This window comes from Vidua macroura, chromosome 13, assembly GCF_024509145.1.
Source record: "Vidua macroura isolate BioBank_ID:100142 chromosome 13, ASM2450914v1, whole genome shotgun sequence".
Taxonomy (NCBI): Eukaryota; Metazoa; Chordata; class Aves; order Passeriformes; family Viduidae; genus Vidua; species Vidua macroura.
Genome location: NC_071583.1, coordinates 10,235,812 through 10,252,168, shown reverse-complemented (window position 1 = coordinate 10,252,168; position 16,357 = coordinate 10,235,812). Strand labels below are relative to the sequence as shown.

Here is a 16,357-nt window from a genome sequence, read left to right as displayed (position 1 = left end):
AGTTGTTGCTTGTGCACTCCTCCTTCCATCTGGCTGCTAGAACAGAATGCTATGATAAACACAAGAGCTGAGAAGGGCAGGCATTGGGAGAACCTATGCCACCTTTTTATGTGAAAATGTATTTCACTCAAAACATGCAGGCATATATACTTTACCAAATGATGATGTTTGTGTTCTACATTAGATGATACTTAAGGATATCTGTGGATCCTATCACCCACTATTTTAATTGCATGGGCATTAGCTGCCTTCCATTCACAAATCATTATTAGAGTCTCTTTCTTTATGGGAAGAAATAACTGGGATATTTTAGCATATTAGGAACAGAGAAATTTTCCACAGGAGGAAAGAATCTCTACAAAGATATACTGTTGGGGAGCTTTGGGAACAGGGAAAATGGTACTACAGAACTTCTCCCACATCAGCATTTTCTCTCAGCAGAACTCACTTTCATTGCCTAAAAACTGGGATTCTCATAAGTGCTTGTGATTAACCTCAGAAGTCAACTTGAAAAGTCCCACTGACTTCAAGGAATCACAACATCAAGCAGCTTCATGAGTACCAATCTTGATGAGTGAACAATGCCAGCATTTTTAATAGGTACTTCCTTTTGCATCTGATAAGGGTGCTGGAAGCTTTAAAGGTTAATCAAAGTTAAATAACATAACTAACACATTCTTAACATAAGAGAATGCAGTTCTCATGGGAATTGCCTGTGGAGATTACACTTTTTCACACATGAAACGAGGATACTTCAAACACTGGGAATGACTCATCTGACAGCATCATTCTGCATAATTTGTGAAGCAATTATAAGTCTGTATCTTTGCAGTCTGATCCACTGAGTGAATGTAGAGTGGAATAGCAGTGAAAACTGCTCAGCAATGGAAAAAAGAGACATATCTTAGAAAACAGTATATTTTCTGAGTTTGGTTTGTCAGGGTTACTTCAGGAACCTGTCAGATCAGAAGAATGGGGGTTCTGACTCAGCATGAGAAGACAGAATGACAGTGGCACTGCTCTCACCTCTGCAATGACCCCCACACAGCCAGCAATGACTGCAGCCTTGGCCTGGGCTCCGCTCATCCCTCCGAGGCCAGAAGTGACAAACACCTTCCCAGACAGGTCCTCTGCCTTCAAGTACCGACGGCCTGCGTTGAGCACTGTGAGCTGCACACAACAAACACAGCATCACCAGCAGCCATTTTCACTGGAGTCCTGAAATTTAAAGATCTTCCGTCCCTTTAGCAAACAGACTTTGAAACTCTGGGGTCATCAGCACCATGAAACCTTTTAATCCTTGAAGAAGGAAATACGTTTCAAAATGATGTTGTGAAACCATCTGTCCTCATGATGCTTATTTCTCTCACCATGAAATAGAATAATCAGTGGTTCCCAACATGCTGCGCTTGCGATAGAGAGATTTATGGGTGGCTGCAAAGGACAGCTAAGGAAAACAGCCAAGAAAGTATTTTTATTTAATGCATTTGGTCAATTCATACTTCACATATTGTAGCTGAATATGAGCTCATATTGAGACTTTGATTGCAAATCCCTTCAAGTCTGTGCTCTGGATAAGACATATCTACGTGAAAAGACATTAATTTTTTATGGAGCAGGCAATGAGAATTTCTTTAGTAGCCAGAAGTTCCTCTCACAGCAATCCAACCCACTCGCATAGCCAGCCACCATGGGAGAAGGCTTCCTCCACCAGGTGCTGGCAGAGCTTTCCCCAGGTCCTTACCACGGTCCCATGGACTATTCCCTGAGGCCCAATGTAGCAGTAGCTGCCTGCAGTCATCTGGCCATACCTGGGGACAGCAAGGAGCACAGTGACACCACACATTGCTCAGGCTGGAGCAGCACTTGCTCTTGTCCACTTGTGTCTCCAGTACAACAAAAAACCCTCTGTGCTTCAATTTGTTGTTAAAGGTCTGCTGTTACCAAATTCTCAATTTAAGAGTTTTACCATTAGCAATGCACCAACAGATTTTGGAGGAGTGTTTAGCTCATTAAATTGAGTTCAAAAATACATGGATCAAAAGCTGAGTGTAAACTTGTCTTGGCATTTAGCTCAGTGACTGGGACCAAAGGACACTCTTTGTTACCTCACTGGAATCTCTGTGTCATTGGGTTTCAGTGCACTCCTGCCTCTCAGAAACATGACCACTTTGGAAGCTTTTAGCCCAGAATGGTTGACCACATTCACACTAAATTCCCAGAGAAGTGGGACAGCACTTCAGCTGTTTTAATTTATTCTCTCCTTGGAGGACAAAAGAATTATAATCTTGTGCTCATCAACAATAGAAGAGTACATAAAAATCATTAAAAAACGATCACTTTCTACTTCAAAGTTTCTTTTAGCATGAAAGAATGTTTTATAACTTGTATTTTCCATAGGCTGCCAAACAACCACTGAAAATTAGAACTAGCAAGTGCTTTAAGTGGGTTATGATTAAGGCTTTAGGCTATTGTTCAGCCAAGCCTCACACATAAACCTAATATTAATTCCTAACAGACCTCAATTACATCCTTATATATGTGGCTGAACATAATTCAAACTCTGAAGTAATTCCATTTAAGTGTGCATTAATGCTTTGCAGCATCAGAACTTTATGCAGCACAGTTGAAACGCATCTGCATTAGAAATCTTAATCAGTCACTGCTTGATGTCTGAATTATATCTTAGTCAAGTATTTGATATATTTTTAATAGTGAGCTATCTTCTTACATTGTTACACCCAGAGCAAACATCTTCTCATATTCATCTCTGGAGGAATAGTTGGGAATAACCTAAGAAAACAACCAAAATAAAATCCACATAAGCAAATTAGAGATTTAAGCAGCTCTTTTAAACAGCCTAAATTTCTTTAACTATTTCTGTAACTATTACATATGCAGAAAAACAGAATAAACAGGTGTTTTATTTCATGTATTGCAGTATTAGAAAAAAAGATGTCCAGTCTTCCTGGCACTGTGACTGCTACACAAGTTTTAAGGAGAGCAGTTCCCCAGCCACAAAACTAACCTGCAGGGGAATGGATATTGAATGGCTCAAAAGACTGTCAATATCTCCACTTGGCCACCTTGCCTTCCAAGCAAAGCAGTCCAGATATCTGAGCCTCTGATTAATAATCATGTTTGCTAACTGAGGGCTTTTAAATCTTCCAGAGTGAACCTAGATGAACTGTTTGGGGCAAGGAAGTGTCTCAGACTCAGGCAGAACAGAGGTTTTCTAATAAGGAGAAGGTTGTTCCCTCCACCACTGCAGATCAGCACACGTGAGGTTACAGCAGCTGTGCTGGAAAAAATGCTGCAGAATTTGGACCCCAAATTCTCCTGTGTGTTGTATAAATGCAGACAGTATAAATCATATTTTAACTCGGCCAACACTTAAAAATGAACGAGAAGAGGGGGAAAAAGAAGAGAAGACATTAATACCTACCATGCCATTGGTAATGATTAACCGAGGAGCACGCTGGGGGCTGGGGAAGAGCCCCAGGGGATGCCCACTGTACATCACCAGTGTTTGCTCTTCTGTCATCTCTGACAAATAGTGCATTACCAGCCAGAACTGAAATGAAAAGCAAGGAAAAGAGGGACTTTGCATCTTACACTTCCTGTTTTTTTGTGAAGCTGCTTGGAGAATGAAGGCAGCTATAGAGATAACAAAGTGCATTCACATATGGAATAACAGAGCTCTCAACACATTCTTGCTTTCAATAAAGTCCTTTAAGGGATATCACTCACCAGGAAACACAAATCATCAACTAACAAAAATCTGAATAAGTTCCAGAATAATTTCTCCAGTACAAACCCCAGATATCCTTCACTTTTAAAGCCATTCTAATTTTATCTTGAGATTAACCACTTGTATTTGGCACTTTTCTGGCAATCCTTCCAAAGCCAAACTGCAAAATTTTCCCTATAGAAGTGATTAAATACTCATGCTTATTGTTGATCCTAATCTGAATTTCAGCATTTTCTAGTGAGATAAATGGTTTTTATAATGTGCACTTCAAAATGAAATAGCTTTTCTTCTCAAGGGAAAAAAAAACAGCTTTCATTGTGGAAACAGAAGAAAATCCTTGATGCATCCTGGAGTACACAAATATATTTCAGCTTTGGCTGCATAATTCAATAGTTACTCTTGATTAACACCAAAATGTACACTTAGACCATCTAAAGTAACTTAAACTGTAATCCAGCACTGTCTATGACAAAGCCCCTTAACCTCCACAGGACTTCTATTATGTGTCAACTGGGCCTGTGAGAAACTTCCCCATGAAATATTGGAATTCAACAATTACTTGAAAATAGAGTTTTTGTAGGGACACAGACAAAATTTTGAGGGCAACCCCCCCCCCCCCCAGAATTGCTGATCAAAGAGGCAACAGTATCAGTGACAAATAAACATAGGCACTTAAGCTCTGAGGCTGTGATCTGAATGAAAAATGGTACAGATTTGAAGCCAGTCCCTTCTAACACAGCCAATTCCCCAAGCTGCATGTTCAGTTGAACTGAAAAGAGTTTGTCAAATTGCCTTGCTTTTTATGATTTGGCTTATGAAAAATGTTGAATAATTTATTTAATGTCATAGGACAGAACAGGTGCTGAAGTCTCAACTCCCTAGCAGTCTTGGAAAAACATCCTAATAAAACTAGAAGCTGTAAGATAAATAGGTCTTTTGGCATTGAAAGGCATAACTAGCAAGGAGGAAGACCTGTAAAGTTAGCTCTGGACCTAGTTCTTTCATTTGAAATTATCCAGAAGAAAGCACAGGATGATATAAACCAAACTGAACCTTTTTACTGTGAGTTTTGCAATGCCAGAATTTAAAAAAAAAAATTAAGGCTGTTTTCAAGCTACAAACAGAATAAAATGTTCTGTGGTAACTGAATCATTCATGTGACTGCTACTCTAAGTAAACAAAAATAAAAAGGTTTTGTTTGCTCTGCTGTGAAACAACTGCAAGTCATAGGACTGGCTTGGATGAGAACAAGAGAAAAGAATATTGCTGACTTTGGCAGCACGTCTACCTCACCTCACCACCCAGCATTTGCCTAAGGATTGTCAGACCAATAAAGGCCAATATATAAACTTCTGGCACTGCTCACCTCAGAAATGCTGTAACACTCATAGGTAACAGGCAATCGTTAACTGGCATTTATTAATTAACGCACAGAACAAAGAAATGGTGAGCATTGCCATGGTTCCTCTCTTTGAAAATAAAAAAGGCAAAACAGTTTTGCCTTAAAATCTACCTAAGGCTTCCATTTAACTTCTAGATTCAATTTACCAGATTAGGAAGCTTAAACATGAATTTTCCTTTAATCACAGATGAGAAATCCCAAACTGAGAAGAAATCCCAGGCCACTCAGTCCATGCTACGGTGAGGAATCCATTCCTCTCCCCTAGCTAGGAACTTCATTCACACATTAGTTTTGCTTGGGCTCTTTAATAATCAGGAGGCCAGATTCAGATAAAGCCACAACAGGGTGTATTGATTTTTTTGAGGCTGGGATTGAAGGTACTTGGGATGGTATTTTATGTTTGGACTTAGGTGTTTATTATTTTTATTTATGTTATAGTCTCACTACTGTGAGTTTGGTAGTTTTTTCACTAGTAAGGTACTAAATGGCTAACTAACTCTTGTTGCAAGGTCTTTTAAAACTAAACTATTGAATTAAGGATACTTAGATTATTTTCTCTTTTAACCTAATAACTGATCTCCCAAAGTCTGCAATGCAGACTTTTCTGTCTAATCATAAAACATCACTTAAACTTATGAAGAAGGTAAAGAAGAACAACTTGCCTCCACCTTAAAACCTCTATCTTGCTTCATATTTATTTTTATATTCTAAAATCCTAAACTCTAAGTTTTTACCTCGTGATATTATAGACTTCTAACTACACACCTGTAATCTTAATGCTATTAATCAGTTTTAAAGGCTTGTTCCACAACCTGGTCAAATGCAGTGCTCTCTTGTGGGTCTGTGCTTTTAAGCACAGAAAGTTTAAAATTCTCAGTATCTAGGATTCCAACAAAGGTGCAAATGTGATTCTTTATGCCAGAAGCTGGAGCTGGCTCCTTAGGTCAGCTTTTGCCAGTTCCTGTCAGAATTCGAGACCTTCCCAGCCTTCAGGAGTGATGCTGCTCTCTAGGGGGATGTAGGTTCCTACTTGTGCTGATTCTGACCCGTGCTGCAAACAGAAGTCCAAATATGTTGCTGATTCCAAAGATCTGAAAATGTTTCCCACATGCATTTTGCATCACTTAGAATAAAGTGAGTATTTTTATTTACCTTTTTTTTAGATGAGAACAGATTATACAAACACAATTTGAAACATTTTAGAGAGGCTTTTAACTACCTGCCATTGTTCTTAGAAGGTAAAAGCTAATATGCATAGTAAAGTGCAGCATGAACTGACCAGCTAGCACAAATATTGACAGCTGATCTGATTTACCTGGAAAAATGAATCAGAATTGCACATTCTTCAATCAAAGCCTTTTTTTATTCCACTACCTGTGAAAAATGTTGCAGAAGTACCACAAACAAATAGAGGATACACTTTTTTGTTTCCTAGATTTAGACTCTAAGATTATCTGTGCTAAATACTCAGGCCCATACATATGAAAAAGAACTGGCCTTTTATCATCCTACACAGCTTGGTGTGTTTATGGTGTCATGTTTAGATTTCTATTGGGCTGTCTGTGCTCTCCTTACTAAATAAAGCTCTCTCCATCTACACAGTTCATAACTGAGCATTCCCCTATCCAAACAGGATGTTTTGGAGTATTTCAAGGCAACAACTGCCAAGAATTATCCCAAACTGCCTAAACAGAATGTGCATGGGGGAGGGTGAAACTGGCTCTGTGAAGCAAATTGCAAACCCAGCAATGTCCTACCTGTGCCCAGTTGCTGAAGACCTGCCCATTTCCTCCATAAGTGACGAGCTCCTGAGGAAACTAAAAAAGGCAATTCAACATAAAGGCAAGGACTTTTCTCAAACCTTTTACTGTATCTCTGAGCTATTTTTGCCATCTCAGTAATAAATGTTTTCTAGAGGTTATTGCATCAAAACTCTCTATGTTCTTGAAATCAGGAAGTAGCATTGTAAAAGCAGTAAGTTAATAACAAAAAAAAAAAAAAAAATTTCAAAATAAAGTGTTTGTTACTGTAACACTGTCACTGGGATGAGCTTCCAAAGACACACGAAGCATCAGCACTAATTTTTCAACATAAATTGTAGAAGCAATGTACCAAGAGCTGACCTCTGTGTCTCAGGCAGTGACCAAGCTCCTTTATACAGTGCCTGTATGTCTAAATTTTTCATTATTTATGTGAGAACACATACAGGAAGTATTTTGCCAATTTGCTGCTGCCTATGAATCCAGATTCCTTTTACTGTACCTTACCTGAGCCACAGAGGGATCCAGATTATTCATGATCATCAGCATGATGGCAGCAGCTGATTTGGTCTTGCAAGGGTATTCTCCTATGGGGTACGCTCTGAAAGGGTAGGCACAAAAATTGAGAAGAAACACTTCAGCTCACAAAAGCAACCACAACAACACACCCCACTCAAATATCTCTGCATGCCAAGGATACTCAAAATTGTCTGTGTTGCAGGCTTTTATTCAGGGGGGAAGAGTAAAGAAAAAAAAAGCAGAGATCTGAAGTTACATATGTACCTTAACAGGCAAATCAGGTTTTAACTATTATTAGAACTAAGCAAAACCAAGAAATTGCATTTGGCTTATCATTTGCTGAATTATTTAATCACAATTGATAAATGTGGTGGCCAAGAATGCTCATTCCTTTTAACTGCATTTTTTTCAGGGGGTGGTGGAAGTGGCCTCTGCAACAGTTGCCAGGCCAAGCAGCCAAGTCCTGCAGTGCCAAGGAAAGCAGCATCACTGGAAGCTTCCTTCAGACTGATCCACCCTTGCTATTTAAGATTGTATCTAGAAAAAAACCACTCAGCTTGAGTTTCAGACTCCAAGAAACTCTCAAAAACTGAACTAGTCAGGAGTAATATGGGCCTTTCCACTAAAATGTACTTCATGCACAAGCTGAGAGGTGAGGCATGGGAAACAGTCTCAAATTTATCCCAGCTCAGGTGGATTGGCACTGATGTCCTTAATGCCACCTGCTGTGATCATCTCATTGTTATCTTCTCCTCCGCCATCTGTTTGTGTAACAAATTGCTCTAAAACTTCTACTCTTGGGTTTATACTGTAGCTGTTTAGGGCAGGGACAGTCCCTTTGCTGTATCTGCACAGGTTTTAGTACAATTATGCTGAGGCCTCTAAGGTATGACACCTGAAGGAAGTGGAACTACTGATCAAGAGTTTTAGTCCTTCCTCTTCTGTAAGCAACACCACCATGACCACGGCTGAAAATTCCTAAAGAGTGAAAGGATCTTTTGGTATGGTTTCTAAATGATCTTCCTTTTACCGGACCTTAGATCTTCAATGGCTGGACACCTGCTTTGTGCAGGGAAAGTTACACTCAAAAGGTCAGGCTGAAGTGTGCCAACGACAAAAAAAAAAACAAAATAATTGGACATCCACTGTCCAGCTCATGAGCCAAGATCTGGAATGCATAATCCACAGATTCAGCAAATGGGTTCCTCCCATTTGCACTTTATCCCATGCACTTTATCCTGGCTTTTTACATCAGGATACTAACACAAATGCCTTGTAGTCATTGCCAAACCAGGAGGGAAAGCCTTTGAGTTTTTCCACAATGCTTTTTTTATTAGGGATTTCTGCTGTTCTAAACTTGATAAAAGAGCATTTCTGTGGAAAGTTACCAATTCACCAAGAGGAGATATTTACACATAATATTGCTCAGAACATAAGAAACCCAACAAGCAGGTCTTAGTGGAGTGCTCTGGCATAGGAACATGACTTAAATGGAGCCACGCTCCCTGGGACATACAAAACAAAAATCAAATACTCTCAGACTACAGAGATCAAAAGGCATTTTCTCATTGTGAGACTGCAACAGTCTATTAGAAAATGATCAGTGAAATGATTACAAAATAAAAATACTTGAAGCTGTCAAAGAATCACTGATGCCAGTGATGGAAACAAGCTGCTGGACCATCTCATCCAAGCCTACTTGGAAGGTGTCACCATTTGCAGTTTAGTCCAGGGTCCTCTGAAGTCTAGCTCTGCAAAACCTTTCAGATAGTCTTCCATTTCTCCACTCCTTAGCTGAATTCTGCAAGAGCTGACCCCAGGCTAACATGAACAGCATAGAAACATGGTTGTCTGTGGAAATCAGAGTACTTTCTATTGCTTTATTCAGATTTCTCTATGGACATTAACCAGGCCTCTGCTGATGTAAAAAGGAATCAATCAGTCTAAAAAAAGCAGCTATCCCCTGGCAGCCCTCACTAAATCTGTTCTGCTTCACAAACATTAGACCCAGCATCCCTAGAATGAAGTGATGGTCCAAGACCAACAGGCACAGCTTATTACACACCAGGGTCACATTAAGGTTCCAATGGAAAAAATGTGCTGCCTTAATTTTCAAGCCCAGAGAGCTTCCTTTGCTCTTAGAGCATGCTCAACCAACCAGCCACTCACCTGGTCTTACTTCTTTGTTCAGTTGGGACTTGACTTGCAGCAGCTCAGAACTATTGCAAGTTTCCTGTCAAGGTTGTCATTGGAGGTCTCTGAGCAATGACTGGCCCCTGGAAACCAAGCCCTGCCATGGGGCAGAGCCTTTGGGATCCCTGTGTGTGGCAAAGCTGGGTTGCCACACACGCAGCCTGGCTCAGTCCTTTACCTGTGTTGATTGAGCTTTCTAGCAGTGAGACTGCCCAGGCCCACCACAGCCTATCCAGAAGGGAACACTCTGCTTCCCTCCTAGTCCCATGGAGCATCCCAAAACACACAGCAACCCTCCCTGGAAATGAAATCACTACAATACACAGAACATCCAAATTACCAGATGATAAGCATCATTAATACATTATGAAAACTTCTACAAGAGGTAAACATGGATGCAGCAATGCCACTCTTTAAAGGTCAGTTCCACAGGTGAAAGCTGGCAAGCAAATTGCAGCTGAATACAACGTGAACCATCCAGTCCTCACCTCATCTCAATATCCGGGCAGAATCTGTACATATAGATGTGGCCATACAGTCTGAGCTCTTCAGCAAATTCCAGCGCCAGCTTCTTTTGGATTTCAGGTGGGAAATAACGCAAGGCATTGTGCAGAGCCAGCTGCCAAAAAACACACAAAGATAAACAAGAGAGAAAAAACGAGGTACAAGAGAAATGGAGGTAAGTGGGTGGCCCTGAACTTTAACCAGACTCAGCTGGAAGCCTGCCTAAGCTGTTAGAAGGACAATGCAATTCAAAAGGCTAAGCTCACACCAGGGGAGCTTCATTCCTGCTTCCCTGTTGAAGTGTTTCTAGCTGCATCTTTCCTTGTAGGTTCAATTAGGGTAAACATGTAACCATCCCCTTCCCACCTGCCTCCCCAAATCTGCACGGAGAGACCTTGGAGATATGGTAAGTATATTTATCAATATCAGACACAGACAAATTCTCTCTTGCAGTGCTGGGGGCACTGAACTACCGAGGAAACATTGTTCAGAAATCCTTAAAACTAAGTCCCTAAACTCCAAGATACTGAAGATCCTACAGTACTTTCCATTCAAAACAGGACCTTAGCCCAAAGTTATGTGACATGCTCCCAGATGAAGATGTTCGTGGGCTAAGTTTTATTGCAGATTCACTCCATTTAGCATCCTAATGTATTACAGAGGGTGTTGGGTTACATTATTTTATTGATGTTACATGTATCACTTCCAAATTAGCTGAAGTGATTACTAGGCACTCAGCTAAATTCTGCAGATGATACTACGTGGCTTACACTCCCTATTGCCTTCAAAGACATGAGCCATGGTTTGCAAAGTACAATATGTCCTTTTGGATGAAAGAACCCATAAATAAATCACTATCTTTAGTAACAGCCTGTTAAGGCATGTCTCTGTATTCTGCGTTTCATTTGATTAAAACCATAATGAGAACAAAGATTTTGTCATCTTTAAATAGCCAGTTTCATGCAAAGATCTTATAAGTTCTCTGGCAAATGGCAACACCATCCAAAGGACTTTTAGATTAAAAGATTCACAAATCATATGGAATTTCATATCTTCCTTTGGCTGATTTTTCAGTGGCTGTGGAAAAGATAGAAAGGGATCAAGTTTGCTTCCGAATCTGACAACAGCTCAGTTTTTGAGAGGGCTGAGTAGAGATTTTGTGACTCCTGCCATTGACAGATCAGTTGTGGAAGCAAGTGCCTCCTGAAGAGGGTGAAGGGTGGGCTGTAGTGCAGCTATCCAGAGGAAAGGCATCTAGAAACATCCAGTGTGATTATCATCCCCAGCCACCCTGGTAAGCAGCACTGAAAAGCTCCACAAAACCCTCACCTCAACAACAAAACTCCTTATTCAACCTGTTCTTGGTCTGGCTGTGACGGTTGGAGCTTCAGCCACTTCCTCTGAGCACTCTGGTTTCTCTTGGAGCAAAAGGAACAATAAAACTAAAATGTCTCATACTGAGAGAGGTTTTTGTTGGCACACTTGCTCCTGAGCAGGCACACAGCTTTGAGATCAGTGAGGCTGTGCTGATTTACACCACCTGAGGATCAGACCAGTAAAAACCTACAAATCAGAATTGCCATTCCACACAGAGAATGATGAGGGGAAAAAATCTATTTACCAGATAAGAAAATGCAAATTCCATCTTCTAATACCACTTCATTCTTCTCCAGTTAGATAAGCAGTCATTTTTCAAGGGCATGCTATTAATAAACACAAAAATTCCACCTATATCCACACAATGACAAAATACACAGGGATTTCCAAAGTCAGTCTCAGAGGCGAGCAGCCATCACAGGAGGTTCTAGATAGGAGAAATTTCTAAAGCAAAAATAAAACCACCTGCACCCCTAAACCCAACAAAACCGAGTAGCAAACACTGGCATTTTGACTGCCTTTGAGAATTACAGAGAATTATAAGGCTTCCATTGTGGCAAGGATCACCCACAGTCTTTGATCAATATGTTATTTGCATTAAAATGAAACTGATGGGCAAATATTTTTCTTCACCATTTAATTCAAGCAAGAAAAATCTGGTTTGATTTTCAAATAAATTCACTTAGACTGAGCCTCTATCCTATTAATGTTACACATTATCAGAAGCCTGAATTTTGATGATGCAAGCATTAATGAAACATGAACTTGAATGTTACATGAAATGTGGGAAAGGCACCTTGCACAGACAATAGAGGTCTTATAAACGAGGATTAAGACTATGGCTTTTTTAGCTGAACGGAATAAAGGTGATATTTGATTGCTGTCTCACTGCAGAATAAATGTCAAAGCAGGAAGAAGCTTCAGGGAAATGCTGGAAAAGGAATAAATAGCTGTGAATTAGCTGTAAAAAATATAGTCTTGAAATCAGAAGAATTTAAAGATATTGTGAAAATCTCCCAATAAAAGAGCCAAGGTGCTGAAAATTGCTTAGATGAAGCCTGACTGCTCTATGAAAGGGCAATGGCCATGTGCATTGGGAAAAATTTTACATATTCATTATTAAGAAATAAACTGAATAACCTGAGAAAGACACTCAAGGAGGAAATTCATAGAGCCTGATCATTATGCTTTTGTGGGAAGACAATATATTTCATTAAAGCACCATAAAAAAACCCCATTATCCTAGCCTTTTAGAATGATTTATTTACCTCTGACACATTGTATTCTGAATATTTTTTGTATTTGATATTTAGGTGCTCTTCCTTTTCATAACTTTCATTGACAGAAGCTTAAGCTGCAACATGCTCAGTACCTCTGAAAAAGCAGGTCCAGGGTTCACTGATGTCAAAAATATTATTTGCAGTTATAATCCTGAGTTTCATAGGCTGTTTTAAAAAATGATCTGCTCTGAATTTGCTGAGTTACTTATTTAATTCAACACGGTGCAATATAAGTAAATGAAAAGCCTTCCTCTTAAATCCGCCAGCTGCATCCAACATTTGATTCTTGTGTTTAAGCTCTAATCACTATTAGGGTGTCTTTTTTTATATACTCCCCAGAATTTTTACATTATAACAGCATTCTTCTGCTATTTAGTCAAGATTTAGACCTCTCAATGCTAAAATATAATCAAGAGAGCCCATGTAATCCAATCAATCAGCTGTAAATTTCTTTGCTGGGGCATTCTCTTGAGAAATCAAGTAAACCAGCCTGTTTGTTAATTGGGGTTTGTTGAAGAGCCAGAAGGAAGCCTCTTCATAAGGAATGTCATCCATTTCCATTTTCTGAGATGGATCATCAGGACTTCCAATTTAAGACCCTTGAGACACTCAATCATTAAGGGTTGCAGTCCCTGTTACTGAGGGGAAGGGAAGCACAAGGAGAGGAAATGACTGGCTTAACTCTACAGTTTCATTCTTGCCCCTCTTCCCTGTAACATGACTTGCCTCTAAGATCCATAGGAGAATTGCTGTCTGGATAAAGCCATACTATTTTTCCTGATCCTGAACAACACAGAGAAGTGGCCATTCTTTCCAAGTTGCTCCAGCTTTATCAGAATGTCAGTGAGTAAAAATCATGCAACACCCTTGTTCTGCAAAGCACACACCACACCTAGATTTTAAGGGTAGTTTATTTAAGGCATATTTGCATTAAGATACAGATGCTGAGAAACAGAAAGCTAGAGTTTCCTGAGCTGTGGAGGGAGGGAAAGAGAGGATGTGGCTGTTTCAGGCCTCAGGCAAAGAATGCTGAAGGAAGAGAATTCAGGAAACATATAATAAGAATCAGTTCTGAGATATGGCTCAATTTATCCAAGAAGATTAAGGCTGGTATGATAGGAAGAATTAGATACTTCTTCAGCAAGTCCCAAAACACACAGTTCTTTATAAATCTCACTTACAGGATTTCTGTTATAACCACAAAAGGAGGCCCAAGAAAATAAAACATTGGCAGTGGTAAGGTTTATTATTGTAACAAGGACTAAAACTGGAATGAAGGCATATGAAAAGAGGGAGAAATCCAGAGGAAATCAGCAGAGCATTATGAACTTCACTTCTGTCAAAGCTTCCTCTGAATATTTCAATTAGAAAGTGAACACAAGGCCATATATAAAGACAAGTCCTATAATATGTTCAGCATTACACACTGTCAACAACATCTGGAAGCCTGTCTCAAGATGACTTAAAAAAAACCTTATAGACAGACAATCTTTCATCTACATGCTTTTCTAGGCATGAAGCACCTCTTAAAAAAAGAGATTTGACCTTTCAGATATGAAAAAAATACCAGCTGAGCCTCTAATTCTCTTAAGAGTTTAAGGTGTAGGACTAGCCGTAAAATAAATCATAAAGGAAGCCTTAAAATCTCTAATAGTCTAATGAAACACTCAACTAGCATGACCTCTTATCACATGCAGTAGGTGAAATGGAGGGAAAAGAGACGGATGTTACACAGTCAGCTGGGGGCAAAAAATCAGTCTACTGCTCCAAACCTTAAAGGAGGCAGGAAACTATTCCAGTTTCCATATAGGGAGTGAAGACCTTGTCATTGCCTTCCCCTCCACAGGTTAGAGAGCAAGGTTTGGCATCTTCTTGAGAGACACCATCTCCTCTCTTGAAACATGGACTTCTTCCTGCTAGATCAGACTTCCGGAAAAAAGGGATTTAGGAAAGGCAAGGAATAAAATAGAGATGATTGGCAATGTTCTGACATGCAGTGAAACTCACTCCCCACTGCTTTATCTTCACAGCCACCACCACAGCCCTTCTGCACATTTAGTAACCACACTTCCATGGGTCTGAGCTGTCCCAGGCACAGACAGGATGCCTCAGCCATGAATGTTCCTGACATTGAAGTAAATCCTCTTTGGACATCTCACAGCTGTTCCTCTTTCTACCCTTTGACTAGACTCTCCTCTGTTTGTGGAAGTGACTTTTAAAGAATTTGACTGCTAATGCCAGTGGGGAACTCCCACGAAGGCAAGGAAGCTGTGTGCAAGTTGTTACTGGGGAAGGAACTTCTGTGTTCTGACCAGAATGTCTCAGTATAAGTGATGTTACATGTGATGAAGCACAGACTTCCAAGCTAAGGAGCCCACCTTATCCTCTCCCACACAAATTCCTAAGCATCTCCACCCATTGACCACTATTTTCTGCTGCTGATTTTTTTAGTCTTGAACATGAAATAATGCAATGATTACTTTGGTGTGTATGAAGACTATTTAAACAAAAAGAGACAGGAAAATAATTACGCAACTACAGATAAATAATTAACTCCCTACAAACTCACCTAAAATTTATGCCCAGACTTCTGTATAAAATAAGTCATTGGATTTTTTAATGCAAATATATAGATGTGTAGCTGCTACCATGATGCTGATTCATCACCTTTGATGTTTATTGTATTGGAGGGGTTAGCTTTCACTCATATACATATGCAATGCTTTTGCAACAGCATTCTGAATTTCACCTCTGAGAAACAATGCTGGATTGACAGTATTGAAGTCTAGTGCTTCTTGTTTAGCCTTTTAAAGTCATGGAAGGTGTGCAGAAAATCTCCCTCATATCCCAATTATTCTGGAGGAGGAAGAAAGGAAGCAAACAGTAGAGCTTCCAGTCCTTTGTCCCATTACAGAGTTCTATCACCAAGGAAATACATTTGACACAAAGTTAGCTTTCCATTCAGAAAAGCATTTGAGGCAAGCAGGTTTGCTGCCCCAAGCTGCCTTTATCTGAAAGGAAGAGAAATGAGGGCCTGTGAAAGCCCATGTTACCTTTTTCTCCTGAGCAGTGAGATTGGGTGTTCTCACGGGTGCATGGGGTATTCCTTTTCTCCGACCTTTGTTTTCAGGCAGAGGGTTTAGAGGAAGGCCACGACAGATTTCCTTCAGGCTGGTCATAGCTGCTGAGGAAATAGGAGGAGGAAAGGCAAGGCAAACTGGAGAGGTGTGAGGAAAGGGAGGTACAAGGGTGCAGGAAAGCAAGATGCTGCACGATTCAAATGTGCCACCACTCCAGGGGGGTCTCCAAGAGGACAGATTGTCCTCTGGCTTTTGCAACCGGGGCTGTCAGGCAGAGAGGACAGGTGGTGCAGGTGACACACCTCCCCGCTCTGTGCCATGCCATTGGCTCTTCCCTCCTCCCCCAAAATGAATGATTCACAGTTTGATTATTCTCTGGGTGCTTTGTCAACTGGTGCCGTGCTCCAGAGAAAATTCAGTCACCTTCCAAATAACCTGATCTCCCCAATGTTCACGTGAGGGTCGTGGTCTGGAGCAGGAATATTGACTGA

The 16,357-nt window shown here is 40.2% G+C and overlaps 1 protein-coding gene across 3 annotated transcripts in view; it reads right to left on the bottom strand.

Moving 5' to 3' along the window:
• Window positions 1–16,141, bottom strand: part of UROC1 (urocanate hydratase 1) — a 37,193-nt gene extending 21,052 nt beyond the window's left edge. The window contains exons 1-8 of one of the 3 annotated variants that reach the window (XM_053989720.1): window positions 15,840–16,141; window positions 10,114–10,244; window positions 7,421–7,514; window positions 6,911–6,970; window positions 3,446–3,574; window positions 2,732–2,793; window positions 1,745–1,811; window positions 1,027–1,170 (exon numbers count right to left, since the gene is read on the bottom strand). In XM_053989720.1, the coding sequence (XP_053845695.1) occupies window positions 1,027–1,170; window positions 1,745–1,811; window positions 2,732–2,793; window positions 3,446–3,574; window positions 6,911–6,970; window positions 7,421–7,514; window positions 10,114–10,244; window positions 15,840–15,965 (813 nt within the window). In that variant the 5' untranslated portion in view covers window positions 15,966–16,141. The remainder of the gene's footprint in view (window positions 1–1,026; window positions 1,171–1,744; window positions 1,812–2,731; window positions 2,794–3,445; window positions 3,575–6,910; window positions 6,971–7,420; window positions 7,515–10,113; window positions 10,245–15,839) is intronic. The other 2 variants (XM_053989718.1, XM_053989719.1) reach the window with 2 other exon arrangements.
• Window positions 16,142–16,357: the final 216 nt, after the last annotated feature.